General features: G+C 39.6%; 1 protein-coding gene across 3 annotated transcripts in view; it reads left to right on the top strand.

Moving 5' to 3' along the window:
- Nucleotides 1–1211: 1211 nt before the first annotated feature.
- The window catches only part of RAB3GAP2 (RAB3 GTPase activating non-catalytic protein subunit 2), a 41473-nt gene continuing 21637 nt past the window's right edge, over nt 1212–21047 (top strand). The window contains exons 1-13 of one of the 3 annotated variants that reach the window (XM_048937903.1): nt 1212–1375; nt 8351–8415; nt 11012–11135; nt 12567–12648; nt 14672–14719; nt 14830–14905; nt 15053–15154; nt 16252–16351; nt 17493–17591; nt 18098–18246; nt 19192–19271; nt 19388–19477; nt 20250–20389. In XM_048937903.1, the coding sequence (XP_048793860.1) occupies nt 1267–1375; nt 8351–8415; nt 11012–11135; nt 12567–12648; nt 14672–14719; nt 14830–14905; nt 15053–15154; nt 16252–16351; nt 17493–17591; nt 18098–18246; nt 19192–19271; nt 19388–19477; nt 20250–20389 (1264 nt within the window). In that variant the 5' untranslated portion in view covers nt 1212–1266. Of the gene's footprint in view, nt 1376–8347; nt 8416–11011; nt 11136–12566; nt 12649–14671; nt 14720–14829; nt 14906–15052; nt 15155–16251; nt 16352–17492; nt 17592–18097; nt 18247–19191; nt 19272–19387; nt 19478–20249; nt 20390–21047 lie in introns of all 3 variants that reach the window. The other 2 variants (XM_048937904.1, XM_048937902.1) reach the window with 2 other exon arrangements.

The following is a 21047-nucleotide window of genomic DNA, read 5'->3' as shown; positions in this document are numbered from 1 at the left end:
CTGTGACCTTATTTGACAATGTATTTCCTTCCCATCGGCACACAGCGTGTAATTTTATGCCTGCTCAGGATAAAGGCAGGATTCAGACATTCTGTCTTTAAAAGGCAGCAAGATTATTCAGCTGCTTGAATTCAAGTCTAACCTACACATTCCCAGAGGAGCCACCAATTTTAAACACAGAAACAAAGCACGCATGCTGTTACTAAGGGCAAAACTGTTATTAGGTGCTGATTGATTACTGCAACAAAATAAAACTGAAGACACCAGAACTTGTCAGGACAAGTTAAATACGGGTTATGTGAAAATCCGACCAGAGATTTTCTAGAAGTTATAATCTGAGGCAATTCCAGTTTAGAATGAAGCCTCTCTTTGTGCTCAGTCCTAGATGGTCTTTAAAGACCACCCAAAACGCTCGGATCAAAACTCAAACCTCTTATACTTTCAGCAGGGCTTGTATACTTGCACCAGCACTTCTGCTCTTGACTATCTGCCTGGTAAAGTAGCTGCTGCATAAAAATAAACGTAAAGGGCTGCTGTTGAGGGAAGTTTCTCTCAGGCGTGAAAAAAGCCATTCTGTGGTGCTCCTCTCAGTGTGCTTTTCTTTGTGTTTGGATTTCATGTTGAGGGACATGGTTTAGTGAGTACTATTGGCGATAGGTGGATGGTTGGACTGGATCATCTTGAAGGTCTTTTCCAACCTCGGTGATTCTGCAATCCCTTCTCCTGGCCCAAGGGGAACACTGGTGAGGCTGGGGGGCAGCTGTCAGCGCTATACTGACATTACCCAGTCACCCTCAGTGCTGCTGCCACCAGGACACCTCAGCGTCCAGAGATGGAGCAGAAATTGGTGGGCGTTACATCCAACCAAGAGCCACGGTGCAAGAATTCGATTATGAGATCGAGTCAGCGCCTCAACGCGCCTACCTTCAGAGACGGGGCGGCTGAGAAGACGGGCCGGCTTTTCCTCTCAACCGAGTACTCAGGCACCTCTCGCATGCCGATTACTGCATAACGACTTGGCCCCGAGGTGAAAACTCCGCCTGGAGCGGCTGAGTGCCCTCCGCTCCACGCAGCGGGCGAGAAGCACCCGCCCCCTCACAGGGGCGCCCGAGCCACCTCTCCAACGGCTGCCAGCGTCACGTGACGGCCGTCGCGAGGGGGGGGGGGGAGCACTCGGCTCTGCGCATGCGCCTTGCGCGGGACCGCGCGGCTCCGGCTGCGAGGGAAGGCGGCGACCGCTTCCGGGTCGGGCGGCGCGGCGGCACCATGTCGTGCGCCCTCGTCCCCTTCGGCCGCTTCCAGGATCTGGAGGCGGCCCGCGACTTCCTGTGCCCTCACCGCCGCCAAGGCAGCGCCGTAGCCGGCGGGGAGAGCGGTGAGTCCGGCTTGCCGCTGGAGGGGGATCTGGGGTTTGGCTCCGCATGCGGGGCTCGGTGGGGCGGCAGCCCGGCTGTGCTGAGGATACAGCCTGCCGAGGAAGGTGCCGGCTGGGCGTGCCACGTCTGCAGGCTCTGCTGTCACACTGCCGGGCGCTTCTGGTGCCCGTCCGACCTGCCGCACTCGTCTCCGTCCTGTGGGGTGTGAGTGAAGCTCGTCAGGCACTGCGCGTCTCCGGCTTCACCGTGGAAGTTTGCGGTGTCCTACTTAAAGGAGTGCAGTTCTCAGAGGGTTCTATTAAAGTGCGCATGTCTGAGATCGCAAAGCGCGCTGTGAGCGTGCTAAAGAGTTAGTTTGGTGGCTCCGACGAGAACAAAAGAAGTCACGAAGCAACTGGTCAGGAGCTGGAGACCGGGTTTGTGTTGCACGGGGCAATCCATATCATGGAATGGATTTGGTTGAAAGAGATCACCCGGCCCCATCCCCAGTCGTCGGCAGGGCTGTCCCCCCAGTTCAGGCTGCCCTCATCCAGCCTGGCCTGGAGCACCTCCAGGGATGGGGTTTCACAGCTCTGTGGGCAATGCCAGGGCCTCACCGCCCTCTGAGTGAAAAATGACTGTCTGAAATTTAGGCTGAAAAAGCCAAGCTTGCTGTGTTCCCACAGAATGACTGCAGATCCAAACCCAGGGCTCACAGCACAGTGATAGAGATGTGATATGGCATTGACTGTGTGTTGCTGTGCATGGCTGCTTTTGTTCTCATTTGAGCCACCAAATTAACTTTAGCACAGTCTTTGGGCTTTCTGGCAACAGTGTGGAAGGAATGCATTTGAAGAAGCTGATTGGGATCCTTCTTAAGTTCTCTCATCTATGAACTGAGCTATGAGGGAATGCTGAGATGCTTATTTGAAAAAATCTTAAAGGTTTTGTAGGAGATCAGAAGGGGCAAGGCAGCACAGAGATTGTGAAAATGTAAAAATACACTAACTAATTTACTGCTGAATCTTGTTGGCTTCTTTTTTGTGTTTATGGTTGAATTTAATACACTCTGTTGTCGAAATGCACTTGGAAAGAAGTAATTTGGGAATAATTTTATGTAACTTGTCTCGATTGTTGTGCATCTTTGATTATTCAAAACTCCTAATAGGAAGCAGTAATGTTCTACTACCATGCTTCTCATTTTAATCCTATGGTACTGTGAAAAATGTACACAGATTCTGCATGGCTCATCTCTTAGTGTCAGTGGTATCTAAAGGATTCTGGAACTGTTAGCACCCTGTTAAAGTGTCTGTTGGATACTGAAGATAAAAGCTGAGGATTGTGTTTGTGTTTCTAAAGGTGCGTGTTGAAAGAAATTCAAGTATTTCTCTATCATTTGATAATACATGCAAGACTGATGGGTGTAAAGGAACTTCTGGATGCTTCTGTTGGTGTGGATTCATCAAATGGCAGCTGGAAAGAGAGGAGGCGTTTTGTCTGTTGTAGAAGCACAAAAAAATGATAGCAGCATTGAGATTGCATGTTCTAGAATGTGCTGTTCATCCTCTTTAATGAGTAGACTCTATTTGGGGCTATTTTTGTATTTGCTTATTTAGTCATCAAGGCTGAGTATCAAAACTGAGCGTTTCTCAAAGTACCATTCATTTAGACTTATTCACATCTTTTGGATTGGTAGCTGTAATTTTTTTTGATACTGCAGCTATTGGCTCTAAGTGAGTTAGAGTCCTCAAAGCAACTTAAAGCACACAAACACGCCATGTTGGAGCACAGTGTCTCAGTGCATTCATTTTTGATCAGGTGGAGCACTGTTATAATTTGGAGAGGTGTCATGTTAAAAACGAGCAAGTTGTGTAAGTATCTTAAGTGAGGGGAAAAAAGAAATGGATTTGGCTGTGTGGAATGGGAGGTTCCTTTCCCTTTACATTTGTTTCGGAGATCATAGAAATCATTGTCATTGTTTCTTGCTGCCTGCTTTCCTGCCACTCTGCAGTCTAAGCAACTGAGTCACTGAGCTGTGAGGATGTTTGGAAACATGTTATGCTGGGTGAGATGGTGTAGGTAATGCCGTCACTGCTGCTCCTGAGGTCTTGTACTCTGAGTTGCTGTTTTTGTCTCTTCCTTTATTCTTTACACCTACATATTAATCCAGTCATTTTTCTTAGTCAGTAGCTGAGTTGCGTGGCAGATCAGAAAAGCACTTAAGGTTTCCTATAGTCATTATAATTTGAGGAATTTATCTACAGCTTATTTAAAGTGATGTCAGGGATCACTGTTCTACCAGATGCTGAACTGAAACAAATGTACAGCACGTTAGTGATGTAGCCAGGTGTGCCTGATGCTAGGTAGGATTTAGGGTTACCAACATGAAGTAAAAACAAAAATTCAGTACTTGCCTGATGTGCAGATAGTCATAGCTCGTAAATGTGTTTATCTCCCATTACACAAATGACATTCTTCCCCTCCCAAATCATTTCTCCTTGGGAGCTCCCAGGTGACGATGCTTGCATGTAGTACTAATCAGGTAACTTCAGGGTGGTACACGGCTCAGCCTACAACATTAAAATGCTGCTGCTTACTTTGGGTGGGGCTGGGCATGAGACTGAGGGGGATGTTTTGACCTTGGTAGGTGATGTCTAGAGCCAAGAGGTATCACTTCTCTGCCCCTTTTTACAATAGGAATGAAAGATAACCTTGGTAGAGGAGCTCTTCTCCAAAACCCCACAGTGTTAAATTGACAGCATCCTGAAAAGCATTCTTCAGCCCCATTCCTTGAAACCACATATTTGGAACTGTGCTTAACACACTTGGCTTTATCTAGACTAACTAATTTGATTCAGGAATTCAGAAAGCCAGACTTTTTATTTCAGAGCTTCAAACAAGGTTAAAAAAATGCATTACAAAATTAATTTCTAGCTGGCATTTGGCTATGGGATTCTTAAGTGCATCTGTATGCCTCTTATTCAATTTGGTATTTTCCTGTTGAAGAGTCTCTCGATAAACTTTTTTGTATTGCCTCTTTAATTAGATCCTCGCTCTCCGGATTGTGTTGTATACACTTAAGGTTCTTTTCTTTCCATTCCTGTAAGATATAAAAAAGGATAATGCCTTCTTTATGTTTCATATGTAAAGTACATTCTGAGATGCAGGGCAGATGAAAAGATAGGCTCTCAACTCACGTGGGAAAGTGGTGTCAGAGTACTTTGTCCAAACATCCTTCACACTGGTTGGTGTTCTTATTTGTTTTGTTCTGGTTGTTTTTCTGTTTTTACTGCTGTAACATCTTTAGTGGATAGCTTTCCTTCTTTCTCGTTGTGACTGATAACTGGAGCTGCTTGCAATTGAAAAAGGAAGCACGATGTTTTATGTGTCATCAGTTTCATTTCTTTCCAGTGTTGTATTGTTTCACAACGTTTCCTTCCTGTTGTGCTACCTCCAACTTTGTTTTTGGATAATCTATGACTGTAAACCGTGGAAATTTGCAGCATTATTTGAAAAAGCTATGTAGTATGGGACCATTTTAAATCATGTTTGTTTTTTTTGGATTAAAGCAGTTAAGAGATTCTTTCTCCCTTAGATGGTCACAAGAAATGCATTAGCTGGTTTTTGTTTCTTTTTGGATTAGGGGGCAAATTTAATTTGAATGCCATCTTTTTTCTTTTTCATTTCTTTTAAGATAAGAACAGTGCAGATCTGCAAAAGGGCTTCCTAGTAATGCTGTCAAAGCAGCCCAGTATGTCTGACAGTCTCCAGTCAGGGGGAGTTTGGGAAGAAATGCCCTGTGATTACTGAATGGCAGAAAGTTGTAAAATTATTTTTAAATAAGTCCTTGGCTTGAAGAGAAAAGAAGCTGATATTTCTGCCCATGTGAAATCCAGGCATAGAACAAATTGGTGCATGACTTGGTTTTATATGCAAGTAGGATGTATGTGTTACATTTCTACATGATGCAGCTTGAGACTTTATGGACTAAAATCTAAAACCATGTTGAAGACAATATTCTGTCTTGAACACTTTATTCAAATCTATCTCATTTAAAAAAAGAAAAACAAACAAAAAACCAACAAACTTTTTTCAGTCATATATCCACATATATAGGGGTGGTTTGATCACCTTAGCTTTTTTCTGCACCCAGTTTTCAACACATGTTCTCCATCTTCTTCTGAGGGATATTTTGTGATGCATTACCACTAGTGAGTAATGCTGTGCTGTAGTTGAAGTATTACAGGTGTGCCCCCCTGCTGGTTCTCTCTCCATTATTTCTGAGATGAATCACTTGTTTAATACTCTGCTTCACTCGCCATTTCAGTTGCATTGCATAGGTGAAGTTCTTGATATGGATAGAGGCACCGTTTTTCCAGAATTCATGCCTGGAAGGATGGAAAGAATGCATACAGGGGCTTGAGAAATGTGCATCATTAAAGTACATGGGGCAGTCTGTGTAATACTGGGTGGATACAAAGGAGTAAGCTTGTAATGGCTGTAAGCTGGAGGACATGCTGGCCTTACAGAGCAGGTCACAGCTGCGAGAGATCTTTGCAGCATCACCAGTGGGATGATGCCTCACTATTACCTCATGTTTTCCCGTCTCTCTGGATTTCTGAGCTATCTAGATTCATCCGAAAGATGATGACAACACTTATAGTACAGCTGTGCGCATAAAGGCTGCAGGAATTGTAGCGGTGAGGGTTTTATGGTGGGTGTTGAGTCTCAGCATTGATGTGGCAGAGTTCTGGTGGAATAGTTGGTCTGTTCTGTGCTCTGGGGATTGAATTGGCCCTGATGGTGCTTCCTGGAGGTGGTTTTGACTCTCTGGACTGTGATGCACTGACAGTTTTCTTTCCTGCATGAATTATATAGAAAGGAGGTTTTTTTTCTTTTGAGATAATAAACGCAAATGGAAATAGAATTTGGTTAGCTAGCTTAAACTAAATATTGACGTGGTTTCTGTTTTCTTCTTGCAGCTTATATTCAAAATGCCATAATTCTCCTTTATTTGTACACTGGAAAGTCATAAAGCCTCATCTTGTATTTGAGCTTGTCTGTTGTTGTTACGCAGGTAGACCTCTTGAGATAACTGCGCAGCCAGCTCTGTATTGGCGATGATGCAGTAAGCTGGCTGACTCACCCGTCTCATAGATGGTGGAGAGGTTTCAATTTTAACAAAGGTTACTCATGTATTAGTTGTTTGGTCATACACAGTCTTGTGAAACAGCAGCGTTGGTGGAATGCTTCTTTCTTAATCGAAAATATTTTTAAAGTCGTTTTTCTTCATTAATGGTACAAAAGCTTAAAAAATCTGCATAAGTAGAGTTTAGATTTCAATTTCTGTTTTGTTTTCTAGCTTGATTTTGTTGTTAAAGTAGCCAGAGGTTTTTAGAGAAATAGAGTGTTCTTGGTATAAACATTCTTGTTCATGCTGTTTGGTCATCCAAAATGTCTGAACCTTTCTTGATTAAAGCTAAATTTAAACTAGGTTGAGATGAGATGCTTTAACTTGTTAAGGTCCATGCAGCCATGACGTCAGTTAATGAAGCTCTTAGAAGAACTCCTCAGAAAATGCTTGAAGTCTAAAGAAACCTGAAGCAGTAACATCAATACATCAATTTCTGTACTTTTTTTTTTAAAGCTATCACAGTGATAAGCTTGTAGTCTTATTGAAGCTTTCAGTGATGGTGGTGGTTCAGAATTGTGTTAAACCTGCTCACTGCAGGAGCTGTACATCTTTTACTATTTAGTGCCTGTGTGCAACTAACCTTTGGATCTTCAGTTCCCATCAAATGCAGAAGTGTTAAATGAAAGATTTTCAAATGTTGTTATAAAAGACCAGTGCCTCATCCCTGGTAAGACAGCTGAGAAGTAGACTTCTTCCTACTAATTGCAATTTTCTCAGCTTATTTGAGCTATTTTGTAAGCTTGTAGTTTCCTGAGGTTTCTGAATGATGTAACTGAAACCGATTGGTGTCTTGTTAACTTTCCCCTGCATTGTTTTGCCAAGAGGTGAATAGGCAGTGCCAGTGTGCTCCTTTTCCCCGTGGAGGCTGTAGCTTCAGCTTTGCTGTGGCTTCTTTGAGAGCAGTTGAATCTGTGTTGTCCTGGCCGTGGAGATTCTGTTATCAGAGGTGAATTTCCTTGCACACAGTCATTTCCTGTCAAAATGGACTTACCTTGCTACCGGCTTGTCCTGCAATTGACTGAAAAACAAACCAAAAACGCCAATATGGAAAGGAAGATATTTTTTCATGCAAAATTATTTCACAAAATTTTTCACACATGGTTCTTATGATTTGCAGGGCTTCTGACCTTGTCAGTATGATGCTCAAAGACACAGATGTGAATCCTTGAAGGGATGAGACAACATCCTGTCTCCTTACTTTCTCTTTAGCTTCCTGCTAATATGTCCAGGATTGTACTTCTGCTGTCTTTGAAGGAGTAACAATTTTGAATAAAGCTAAAGCTTGGTTTTTACAGAAAGGTCTTAGGTCTTCGTAGCTCCTGTTGTTTTAGCTTGCTGAAACAAACTAGGAGTTTATCTTGGCTCTCCTGAAAGAACTGTGGAGAAATTGAGAGAAGGCTAAAGTGGCTGAATGATTTGTCCAGTAAAGCGCAGAGGCCCTGCTGAAGGATGTGTTGCACAAGGCGCCGTAAGCTGTTACAGCCCAGAGCTCTGTGCACAGTTTGTCAGGTGCTGCTGCACCTGTTTCTAATCTGTATTTAGGTTACATCTTGATTTTATTGGCTTTTTTTTTACTCTTTCATAGATTTAAAGTGAAGATAAATAGGAGGAAATCCAGCTCTACCTCTTCATGTTGTTTTTTCTTTTTTTTCCCCTGCAGAGCTTGTTTAGTATCTACTACTAATAAAGTTACAGTGCATTGGTGGAGAAAGGAAAACAACTGCCAGTAATCCACTTTGTGGTTTTTCTTGCTTATGTCGTATTCATGTGAGTGTTTTTTTTTTTTGTCTGTTTAAAGCAGGTAAACCAACAAACTGGGAAGATGGTGGCTGGGGAGCCTGGGATGAAGCAGAATTACCAGAACCTGTAAGTTCATATGCATGAGTTCTAGGTCTCTGCATTTCAATCTCATTTTCCCTTGCAGTTACTGTGGAGGCACAAATTCAGGCATCTACTCTCAGAATCTAGGTGACTCTCAGAAAAACTGTTTCATAGCATATGCATATGCATATAAAAATATCGTGGTAAGAATAAACAACAAACTAAAACATTCTTCCGTGAATTGCAGGAGAGCTTCCTTCAGTATGTAATTGTTGTGGTAGAGGAATGCATTGTAAGGTGTAAGTAATTCCAGTATTTAAAGTGCATTATTCCTGATCTTTAGGAATAAATAAGAGAATTGATATGATCTTTTAGAACTGGTCTAAAAACTCAAGCGTACCTACCTGGAAATGGGTACATTCCTTCATTGCTGTCTGTTTTTTCATTGCTTTGATCGGGTCACATCCCTCATTCTTCTCTTACTGCTTGCCATTCCAATATGTAACTAATATTAGGAAGTGCAATTACCCGAAATCTAAAAACAGTGATGTAAGCTGATGTAATTACATGCTGTGTCCTCTGCGTCAGCTTTAATGGTTTGCAGCTGCCTGTGTGGTTAGGGGATGACAGTCCAAAATATTCGTGGGGAATGAGGAATGCTGGAAATGCATCAGATTTGGATAAAAGTGAAAGAGTAAAGTGGTTTAAAAAAAAAAAAAAAGTGTAGATTTTAATTTTACTTGGAACAAGTGCCTGAAATTAGCTTTTGAGGGAAAAAAGGAGAGTAGTTAACTTTATTTAGATACGGTGGCAAGGAAGAAAAAGTATTTCTATACTTTGCTCTTAGTAGCTGTCTGAATGGTGTCTTTTGGGGGCCTGGGCATGACAGTGAAGTTATGGTCATCAACCAGTCTTAAGTGTAGACTTTGAAATCCTGAACCACTGGTGTAAATATCTTTCTACTAGTCACACAGTACTCTCTTTATGTTGTGATGTATGGATGATATTAAAGAGGAGATGAAATTAAGCAAGCAGGATGAGGGCTGCACTGTTGCTCTTTGCCGGGAGAAAAACATCCTTCTTCCAACAAGCGTATTTGAGAATAATGCAGCTAGCCTGGGGTTGGTGTTGAGGGTGAGACTTGTAGCTGTCAGGGATGACTTGCATAAGGTGTTAGGGAAGCTGTTTCTGTATAGAAATCCTCTGCATCCGAATGAATCATCTGAAGAAAACTGCTTGATAAATTCCATGTTAGAGCTAATAGGAGAAGTTGAAGAATCCAGGCCTCGCCTTGCTAAAAAAAACCCTGTTCTGTATTTATCTCAATGTGCAGGAAGTATGCCTGAGGAGTGGGGCAGAATCTTCAATTTTTTACTTGAATGAGGAAAACTGTGTTATGAGGAAAAATACGTTATTACAGCTGAGGTGAAAAGTTTGAATGAGCATGGTGTGTCCTAGGGATGAGTCAGCCCCATGCTGATGTCAGGGAATAAAAGGGAATATAAAAACTTTCAAATAGGGTGGATATTCAGCTCTCATTTCAATGAAGTGAAATTATCAGCCACATTTTTATTACAAGTGTCATAAGCTTTTGTAATTTGGTAGATTCAGCAAGTGTAACTGAATTGTAATTGATCTTTTCCTAGAGCATTTCATAGAATCTTAGCATAACCTGAGTTTGAAAGGATCCCTAAGAATCACTGAGTCCAGCTTGTGGCTCCACACAGGACTACCCAACATCCAAACCATATGACTGAAAGCACTGTGCCAACACCCCTTGAACTCTGCCAGCTCAGCACCACAACCCCTGCCTTGAGCAGCCTGTTCCATGCCCAATGTTTCAATGTCTGAAGTATGTTTCTACATATATATACATATGTTTTTCTTCTAGAGGAATTTCCTACTTCTTCATTTTAGGGAGTTGTAGGTGAAAACAGTTCTGCATTTAATCCTCATATGTTTCTTATAATTAGTTGAGTTGGAGCTAGTTTTAACTGGGATGTGTAGCTTGTTGTGAACCATGTGGTTTGCTAGTAAATACGCTCTAAATCTTTTGCCATGTTTGAACTGTAAAAGGGAAAAGTGAAAATAAATATTACAATCCTAGCTCCCAGTGTGATTAAGGAAAAAGTATTACTATAGAATTTGGCATCCATAACCAGACAAGAATGACATGAAAGAAAGATTCACTTGTATGAATCAAGTGATAGCGTGGACGAAGGTAGTTATCAGAGTATTTGCACTGTGCTGATGTTGACCAGATGATGGACATTCAGTGTATTCTTTATATGCACAAAGTGACTTTTTAATGCTGTGGCATTATGAAAGGAAATGAATGTAACAGGCAACCATGAGTGTGGTCTGTCGGTTCTTCCTGCAGCTTTTCTCTGGACGAGACTTGCATTTCTTCCAAACAAATGCAGCTTCATTACTAATTTGCAGACTTGCAGATGTAATTAGTGTAAGGTTGATGCCTTTTTGTGCATTGTGGTTTTTTATGCAAATTTGTGCTTTAGCAATTTGATAGGTAGTTGTGCATTCAGCAGTAGTATTGATATTAAGCCAAAGTGTAAATTTGAATCTTGCAGGTTGTGCTGTGTTTAAAAGTCACTGCATACATTAACTAAAGCTTTACTTGTAGGAAGAAGAGGAATCTACTTCTAAGAACCAGAGAAATTACTGGCTTCAAGACTGTGTGTTATCCTTGTCACCAACAAATGACCTGATGGTAATAGCTAATGAGCAGAAGGCAGTCTTTTTAGTGTGTAAGTATATGTTCTGCTAAGTATGTAAGCATATAAATTTAATAGTAGTCAGGGCAAAATCTATTTTTTCCCGCTATTTCTGGAGTTATCCTTAGGAATATGAACATTGAAGAGCCAGCTCCCATTTATCTACTTGCAATGACCTGGTTGCTTTTGCCAATAACAATTGCAGTACATGAGTATGATATGTTGGTGATTCTTTCCCTGTACTCTGCCTTTGTAAAAACCCACCTGGAGTACTGCATTCAGCTCTGGGATCTCCGAAATAAGAAAGACATGGAGCTGTTGGAGCAGGTCCAGAGTAGGGTCATGAGAATGATCAGAGGACTGGAGCACCTCTCCTGTGCATAGAAGCTGAGAGAGCTGGGATTGTTAAGCCCGGAGAAAAAGAAAGCTCTGGGGATACCTTACAGTAGCCTTCTGCTACCTAAAGGGAACCTGCAATAAAAATGTACAGGGACTCCTTATGGGGGAGTACAGTGGCAGGCCAAGGAGTAGTGGCTTTAAATGAAAGGAGTTAGGTAGTTAGACAGATTGCATTAAGTTAATACACTGCAAGTGTTATTCTCTGAAGAGTTATGTGATCTAAAACCCATGCGGGTTAGTTGCTAATTTTTCAAAGAAAATAGGACAGCAGTGGTCCTCAGAAAGTTCCTATTGCATCAAGAATAAGGAGATGATTTAGCTTATCTGCTGGAGGGTGCTGCTAGAATGCTCAGCAGTAACTATACCACACAGTGGCCAGAAGTGTCCTTGTGTCTTAAACTTTAGGTGTCAATCAAATGCCACACTGTGCTAGTTTTCTTAGTTGTCCATCTGCAACTGGAAGTTGATGAAACAAAGTGTCAGTTGTAATAGCACTCTGAATAGGAAAGCATTGCGTTTTCTAGCACTATGCTGATTAAAACTTGCCAGCCTTAGTGTAGGGTTTTCATGTTCTCAGGGTTAGCACTAAAATTTTGTTATTTATTTAAGCTTCAGTAATCATCCCAGAAGAAGTTTGCATTAATTGAACCTTTAAAAATTTAATGAAGTGGGTATTACTATATGTAATTTTTTGAACAAAACTGGTCATTTCATAATGATTTTAATAGTATATTGGATGTGGCTCTGGGCAGCCTGGTCTAGTGGTTGGCGACCATGCACGTAGCAGGGGGGTTGAAACTTGATGATGGTCCTTTTCAACCCAGGCCATTCTATGATTGTTCCATGCAAGTTTGTACAAAGGTACGAGTTTTTTAGAAAAGTCAGTAAAAATAATATTCTTTTTAGTCTTCAAGGTATATGTAACTTGTGGTTAATCTAAGTATATGTAACTCGTGGTTAATCTAAGTGTGATAAGATGTATTTTATGAAAGAGCTATTAGGAATAGACTTCTGTGAGATGTAAGACATTACAGTTTTATAGATGGCATCTATTTTTAATCATAGCTAAATGGAAGCAGAGTGACAAGGGAAAAGAAGAAATGCAGTATGCTGTTGGCTGGAGTGGCTGTCTGAGTGTTGAAGAAGGGTAGGTGTTGGAATGCAGTTGTGATTAAAACATTGTTTTTCTATTTAATAATTAACAATTTGTACTGTCAGCTTTGTTTTTTGCTTTTGTCCAAGTGCATTTATGTTTTCAGACATTCATATGTTGAAAACAGAAATGGACTAACCTGGGTGAGCTTTGCGAAGGTCACTACTCATGGGTACTGTGTCTCAGGACATGCTCATATAAATTAGGAGGAATTCTGTCAGTGCAGTTTAATGTATTTACATGTAAATTAGAAATCAAATCTGGGTTTTCAAGCTTTATATAAGTACTAGGAGAATGTTTTTTGAAAATCTGCTTTTCAAGTAGAGGTGGAATTTTGGTAGGGGATGTTGCTACTGGAAGTGCATGAAATTGTTCCAGAAATAATTCTTTCCATTTTCAAAATCTCAAGTATATGTGAAGATCTCTTTGGTTAAGAAGTCAGTCCAAATTACAAGCTGTGAGCAACATTCATGTGCTTTTTCTGTGTTCATCTTTTCAGATGCATTGAATTTATCTATCTGTGACCTCTACAGTAAATAGCCTGTTACCAGTTTTTGTGACTTTTTGAAATGGTTTTGGTGCTCTAAGTCATTTAAACAGTTAGAAAATTTGCCTTGGAAATACATTTGGTATTTATACAAAATTTCTGCTGGATCTGTCTTCAAATAACCAGACTGACACTTTCTGGAATCTCCCATATGGAGTAGGATTTGGATTTCATTATCAAGTTTGCAGTCTTGAGTTGTCTGCATTTGAGTATGCCTGTTGGCTTCAGCCTTCTGTTATGCTGCAGGAGGTGCTGAATTAATCGGCCATTTTCCAATCTGTATGATAAGCCTGCTGCTGCAGTGAATTTGAACTATTTTGTAACGTGTCCCTTCAGGGCTTTTCCCCATTCTACCACTGAAATTACTATGTCATCTTCTACTCTAAACAAACAAACTGCACAACAAATGAACAAACCCCTCTGTTCAGAGCCTTAGTACTGTTCTTTGAGATCCGTTGTGGAATGGGTGGCTTTCTTTAGATAGACACAGCTAAATTTGTTACAGCTTGATTTAAGGTTTGCAAGTGTTTCCTGTAGGTGAGGGTTCTATTTCTGTGGAGGTGTCAGTAGGACAGTCTCTGCCAGATTGTCTAAAGCCTTGTGGTGTTTTTTGCCCAGAGCTGTCTTTAACTGATATGTTGTGAGGCAGCTAAGCTTTCCTCTTAAAGATGAGGTTTCACTGAAATGGATATTAAGTTGTGATTATATTGCAATTCATGTCAAACTTGTGTTTAGGAATTTTTTTCTATAATTTTCTAGCCTGGTTATTTAATTACTGCTTGGGGAATGGAGGTGGTCTGAAATGCAAATAATCCGCAGTACTGGAAGCTTTTATGCTTCAAATGCTATTCAGGATGTAATCTTGAATTTATATGGTATTCCATAAAATCTTTGTATTTCTTCTGTTTCCCTAGACTGTGTAAAGCTTTCTGTTGTAGAAACAGCTAAATAATTTTTGATTTGAGATATTGAAGCCTGCTCCTCTGCTTGCCTTCTGCGTGCTGTGCCTGCCATGCTCAGTTTCCGTTACTTGGGAAGACCAAGTTACTTCTTGAAATGTTATCCAGTTGTAATGATGAATACAATGGATGTAAAAATCTATTTGGTTCCATAATGTATTTCAGAACTGTGTTTTTGAGAAGTGTGGTCCAGGTGTAGTATTTGTTCTTTTAAGCAGCGAGTCTTTACTGAGAGTACTGGCGGAATGATCAGTCTTGAGTAATGAAGGAGAACAATAACAAGGTGTAATAGGCACTCACTGCAATCTGTTTAGGTACTTACATGACCTTGTAATTCAAAATGCCTTTAAAAGGAAGGTTTTCTTTTTTTGGTTTTTCTCATTTGAGCTTGATAAATTATGTGCTGCATTACTATATTGTTAATATGTTTAAAGTGTTGACAAAATGTCATGTAGAGCAGTCTTCTACAACTGGAAAGTAAAATATGCTTATTAGTTTTATCTTTTTCTAGTGAATGTGTGAGCAGTGTATTGTGTATCCCATTGGCAAGTCAGAAGAGGTAAGGATTGATATTCCTATGAATATGCATTCTCCTTACATTACACCCTCATATGTTTATGACTTAGAGCAGGATTGGTTTTTAACTTCTAATGTATCTTTATGAAACAGGAGCTCCACAGGTCGTCCTGACTGGACCTGCATTGTGGTTGGCTTCACCTCTGGCTATGTTCGTTTTTACACTGAGGTATGTTTCTCAGCACAGCGAGCCCACAAGAAAGCCATTCTAATAAATATCTATTTCTAAAAAACATCTACTTTCACAGACAATGTTTTTTGTCTTCCCTGAGAAAAAGCACAGTAATGGTCACACTTATTATTCTTTCTCTTTTAGAGCGGAGTGCTGCTTCTTGCACAGCTTTTAAATGAAGATCCTGTCCTGCAGCTTAAGTGCAGAACCTATGAAATTCCCAGGCATCCTGGTGTCACAGAACAGGTTTTGTCAGATTATTTCAAAAGCGAACTGGCAGTGTTAAGGGGTATGGAAGGGAGTCTTCTCTGTGAATCCTCTACGTCCTTTACCAGTTTTTTCATGGGTAGAAAATTCCTTACAAGAGACTGCAGATTTCTTTTTCTAGAATTATATTATATAGTTTGAGGAGGATTCAGCATTTCTTATTAGTAATTCAGCATTTCTTGTTATTAGTAGCATTTAGTTTACTCTGTAGATTTCTTGTGGTTATCTCAGCAGCAGCATTGCAAAGGAAGGTTTAATTCATCTCCTATTTCTCATTTATGTGCACAAAATATGATAATGTGTTGATGATGAAAGGAGAAAACAAAGCTTGATAGGTAGGTGCCAGGAGCTCTATGTACGCATTCACAAGCATTTATGTTCTTTCACAGAGAAGATAGCTAAAAATTGAAGCCATGGTTATGAGAGTGCTAAGAATCTGCATAATGACTGTTTCCTACAGAGAAGTTTTTTGTAGAGCTCAAGCTACTTAGTAGAAAAGCCAGCTTTCTTTGCTTTTGGCTGAGTAGGCATGCTGTGTGCAGAAAACTAATGAAGTTAAAGACATTTCTGAGTTTGTGTTATGCATGTGTTTGTGCATTGCTAGCATGATGTTTTGAGATCGGTTTTGAAATACAAAAACATTAAGGAATTTGAATCCTGAGTTTGTGTGACCAAGTTAATGTTTTTGTGCCCAAATGGTAATGCATGTGCTAATCCACTTAAAAATTTGGCTCATGAAGCATTGTTGTATTCTAGATAGACCTGATTTTCTGTGGTCTTCACAAGCCACTGTAAATTTTATATTTTCTCCCTAAGCCATAAAATGTACTAAGCAAACATAAGAGCCATTGAAGGAAGACAAAATGATAAAATGTCAGGCCTGAATAACTATTTATGGGATGGCACAACACTTAGTTCTTTTAGTTCTGCCTTATTGTTTTGCCTGGGGCTTGTTAGAAATTAACTCTTTGGGTGTAATACTTGTCTTCATGTAGTTAACTGCTTATTTTCTAGCTACTGTGTTGTAACAGTTGCAGTGATTTCTCTTTTTTTTTGTCTTTAATTTTTTCCTACAGAATGAAGAGCTAAGTATCCTGTATCCAGCAGCAATTGTGACAATTGATGGTTTCAGTCTCTTTCAGTCCCTACGTGCTTGTCGCAACCAGGTAGCAAGAGGTATAGTTAAGAGAAAGTTTTTATTTCTGAGTCTCTTTATTTTGTGTAATGTGAAATACTATTTACTTACACTTATCAGATATCAAGTCAAGGTAAAGTTCAAATCTTTTTTGCTTGTCCTTTAGTATGGAGGCATCTTTTGCATTTGTGGTAATTCCTTACACCGCAGAAAATGTCCTCAGCACAAGTTGTCTGAGTGCCATTGACTACTTTGTACGTTCTCACCGTAGTGCTGTGTGCTGGTTGTGGCTGGGATAGAATTTGTTTTCTTCACAGTAGCTCATATTATGCTGTTTTGTATTTGTTACCAGCACAGTGTTGATAACATTAGTGTTTTAGCTGGTGCTGGACAGTACATAGTGTCAAGGCCTTTTCTGTTTCTCATACTGTCCTGCTGGAGAATAGGCTGTGGTGTATGAGAACTTGAGAGGGGACACAAGCAAGAGAGCTCCCTGTTTCTCATATCATGTGGTGTTGTGCCAGTAGTAAAAGATGGGGCAAAGGAAGAGGAAGGGAGGATGTTCAGAGGTAGTGTTAGTGTTAGTCTTCTGAAATGCCTTTTTTTTTTTTTTTTTTTTTTTGTGACAAAACCCTGCCTTTTTTGAAATGGCCAAACATTTGCCTGCTGGTAGGGAGGAGCGAATGAATTCCTTGTTTGACTCTGTTTATGCACGCAGCTTTTGCTTTACCTAGTAACTGCCTTTATCTCAAATCGTGCAGTTCTTTTCACCATCCCCTGTGGGGGAAGTGAGTGGCAGCTGTGTGGTGCTTAGACATGTTAACTCACAACGTCATGTTAAAGTAATTCTTTGGCTAGTGAGTTGCCACATAAATATGCCTAGACCACAGAAATAAATTGTAGTAGCCTCTGTAATTTGTGTAGAATAGTAAACCATGCATAATTTGTAAACTCTGTAAATAGTAAATAAGGTTGTGATGGGTATTGTGAAATTCTATCCAGTTAATGGTGTTTTAATTTCATTATGGAAAGTATTTCAAAATGCCATTTTACTTCAGCAGCTATTCAAATGTATGTTAAATTAAAATTATTCTTCAGATCCTATCAATTTCTTTCTGTTATTCTTTTCCTTTGACTAACTAGATGTGTTTCTTTTTTTTTGTACTTACCAACATGTGTCAGCTGCAGCATCTGGCAACGAGAATGTTCAGCCACCACCTCTAGCTTATAAGAAGTGGGGTTTGCAGGACGTGGATACAATTGTTGACCATGCTAGTGTTGGTAAGCATTTTTGTGTACCTTCATATTTGGCTTGAATGAAATTGAATGTTTTAGAGTTAAACTTGGGTTGAGAGCACTTACTAATGGTTCTGTTTGGGTAGAAATAAGTGGGAGAAGACTGATGTAGTGAATAATCTGATTAACCGTCACCAGAAGTGTATTGTACTTCTCGTTGTTTTGAGCATTCTCCTTTCAGTCTGAGGAGAGAGAGAAAGGGAGGCAGCTCTAGCCTCTCATTTGGTAAGAAACAACAGAGAGACTGGATAGATGCAGTTCTGTTTCTTTCTAAGACTTTGTCTTAGTTGTTTTGCTTAGAAGAGCGAATTACGTTTTTTTAATTAACTAAAATACATTAGGTTTCTGTTCAGTTCTTTGGAATTAGTGTGGTTAGGGCTACTCCTTTCCAAACGTTGAATGATCAGCCAAGAAAACAGGGCAGGAACGTATTTAGACTTAAATCAATCATGTACTTTTGTATAAAACACCTGCTTTTATGTTTTTGGTAGGCATTATGACACTATCTCCTTTTGATCAAATGAAGACTGCCTCCAATATAGGTGGATATAATGCAGCTATAAAGAACAGCCCACCTGCTATGTCTCAGTATGTTACAGTTGGATCCAATCCCTTCACTGGTTTCTTTTTTGCCCTGGAGGTATGTACCTCGAAGCTGACTTGCTGAAATTGCTTGAATGATTAATCCTTGTCATCTCTGTATCAGTATTCTTATATTCATTTTATGCTGATGTTTCACCCTTTTCTTGACCTTCAGAAAATGGAATAATTGGGAGAGTAATGTCTACCAGTTTCTGTCACTGAAAAAATTAATTCCTTAGCTCAAAACAGATGTCACAGTCATTTGTTAATTTATTGCCAGTTAGGTACCTTGAGGTTTTATTTATTAATAATTAGATTGTGGTTCTGTTCACTGTTCACAAGCATCTTAAGCATTTTTGGAGACCTTCAGTCTTTGGTTATGTACAAACAGAACCACTACATGTGGGAGAGAACTAACAATTCTTGCTTAATTATACCTATGATACATTCATGCTTCCTGGTTGGGTTTTTTTGTGATTTTTTTTTTTTTAACCTTGTATTGGAGGAAAAGAATGCCAGTGTACTTATGTATGCCTTGTATATTCAGACTGCTAGCCTTATTGGGGTCAGAAGCTGACTGGAAATGCTAGAATTGAAATTTTTATTATGTGCTTGCCTCTGCAGTGTGATTAAGACAAAACTGCTAAGATTTGTGTTTGCCAGGAAATCAAAGCCATGCACCAGATAACTCTCTATAGTAAATCATACACAGAGTTTCTTTAACTTCTGTTACAGACAAACATACTGAGCCACCAGTGACTTGCAGGAGGATTTTTGAAATGGTAAAGAGATGTCAGAATGGCTTTGCTGGGGCAGTGAATTAAAATTTTGCAGAGTGTTAAAGCTATGCTTTCTGAGCTGAAAGTCCATAAGAGAACTGAAAAACTATTCTGCAGTTGAGTTCAGTGTAAGAACTATTTCTTGGCATTGTAAACGCTATTCCTTCATTCCAGGGTAGGTCACAGCTATTTCTTGACTACCTAAACGCTTTCCCTTCTTTCAGGGTAGCTCACAGCCGCTGTTGTCTCATGTTGCCTTAGCAGTTGCAAGTAAACTGACCTCAGCATTATTTCATGCTGCCAGGTAACAAAATAAAAGATTATATTAAGTGATATGTTGTAGTAGATTCATAATAATTTGAGATTTTTTTTTTTCAAAACTGTTAGTATAATTCTCCTAATGCCTTCTTCTATTGCAAGTGGCTGGCTTGGTTGGAAGAGCAAACATGAGGAAGAACCTGTCCAAAAACAGAAGCCGAAAGTTGAACCTGCAACCCCATTAGCAGTGAGGCAAGTTTGATATGCTATCTCAATTGCTGGAAAGCTCTTGTGTTCTTAATTATTTAAATGGTTTTGAAAGGTATAACTGATGAGCCTGTGTGTTTTTCCCAGTGTTAAACAGCGATAGTAGTTTGTAGATCACTTGTTTTAGGCTTTGTTCCATTTCAGTTTGTCATTCTGTGCAAATTACTCATCTCTTTCAACTCGTTGATATGAAAGAACAATTTGCATAGTTCAATGTCAGTATAAATATGTTAATATCACCTGAAATTTATCACTGAAGTACTTCAAAGAAACTGTGTGAGGTGCTTACTACTGATGATAACTTAAAGCATCTCAGAAAAATTAGGAAGTACACTGATTCCCTGTAGGGTAGTGAGAGAGGAAAATGGGAAAAACAGGTTGTAACGTAATGTTTTTCATGACAGATGGTAAGAGACTAAATTTGGTTGATTTTCTCGTGTGTTTTTTTCCTTGAAGTATGTTCAAGACTACTTGGAATTAAGAGGGCTTGTAAAGTAACCCACAGTTCTGAGATCCTTGTCTGACAGTGCTTCCCAAGGCAGTTATTTATCTTAATTCCTGAATTCTGGTTTTCAGTAGGATATTAACAGACCTTCAAGATAATTCTGCTTCTCTTGCTAGACAGCACAAAAACTTGATCGTTATTTGTTAGTTTTACCCAAATCTTTTTGGTACCTTAATAAAAAGCTAATCTATTACTGTTTAGTATTTCTGAAGAAAGAAAAATCTATCTAGTGATTTTCTGTTTGATTTCTAGGTTTGGAATTCCGGATTCCCGTCGTCATGGTGAAAAAATATGTCTTTCCCCATGTAATACTTTGGCGGCAGTGACAGATGATTTTGGAAGAGTTATTTTACTGGATGTTACAAGAGGACTTGCAATTCGCATGTGGAAAGGTATGATATTGTATGTCAATATAGCAGTAATGTTTCAATACAGTGTGGCTTCTTCTTTTCAGAATTGCAATTCCAAGAGTTTTTCAATAATCGAAGTTGCTCTTCATATTTGAAGTTTGTAGGTATGGTGTGGTGCTTTCTAATGTTCCTGGACCTATTTCTCATCATTACTGAGAGCTTTCTATTGTCTAGATTGCAGTGCCAGAGTCTCAAGGTTTTTTTGGTTGTCAGACGTGTATTTACCAGCCTTTCCCTGCTGTGGATTTGAGTGAGGCTGTTGAAATGTGAAGTAGTTTTTTGGATTTTTAAGCAAATAACACTCAATGAGTTAAATGTTATATTTTCTCATTGATAGAGTTGTTTTGCCACCTACTTAGTATAATATATTTTGTTATAGACTCATTTTATAAGTTCAAATTTTGCTTGTGGTTTGAAATCCTCATTCATACTTGCTAAAACAATTACACAGTTTAACGAGGAGCATCTCTACTTAAACACTTGTGAAGTTTGTAGTAGGAGAAGGTACTTGCATTACTCAGAGTAAACGGACATTTAATTGATTTACTAAAAATTGCATTTTAGTAATTAAAACATATGAATGCAAACTTACATTCTACTTAATTACAATATACGTTTTCTTCCCTAACTCTTCTTTTTT

The sequence above is a fragment of the Lagopus muta genome, chromosome 2, assembly GCF_023343835.1.
Source record: "Lagopus muta isolate bLagMut1 chromosome 2, bLagMut1 primary, whole genome shotgun sequence".
NCBI classification, from domain to species: domain Eukaryota; kingdom Metazoa; phylum Chordata; class Aves; order Galliformes; family Phasianidae; genus Lagopus; species Lagopus muta.
This window is presented reverse-complemented; position numbering and strand designations above follow the sequence as displayed.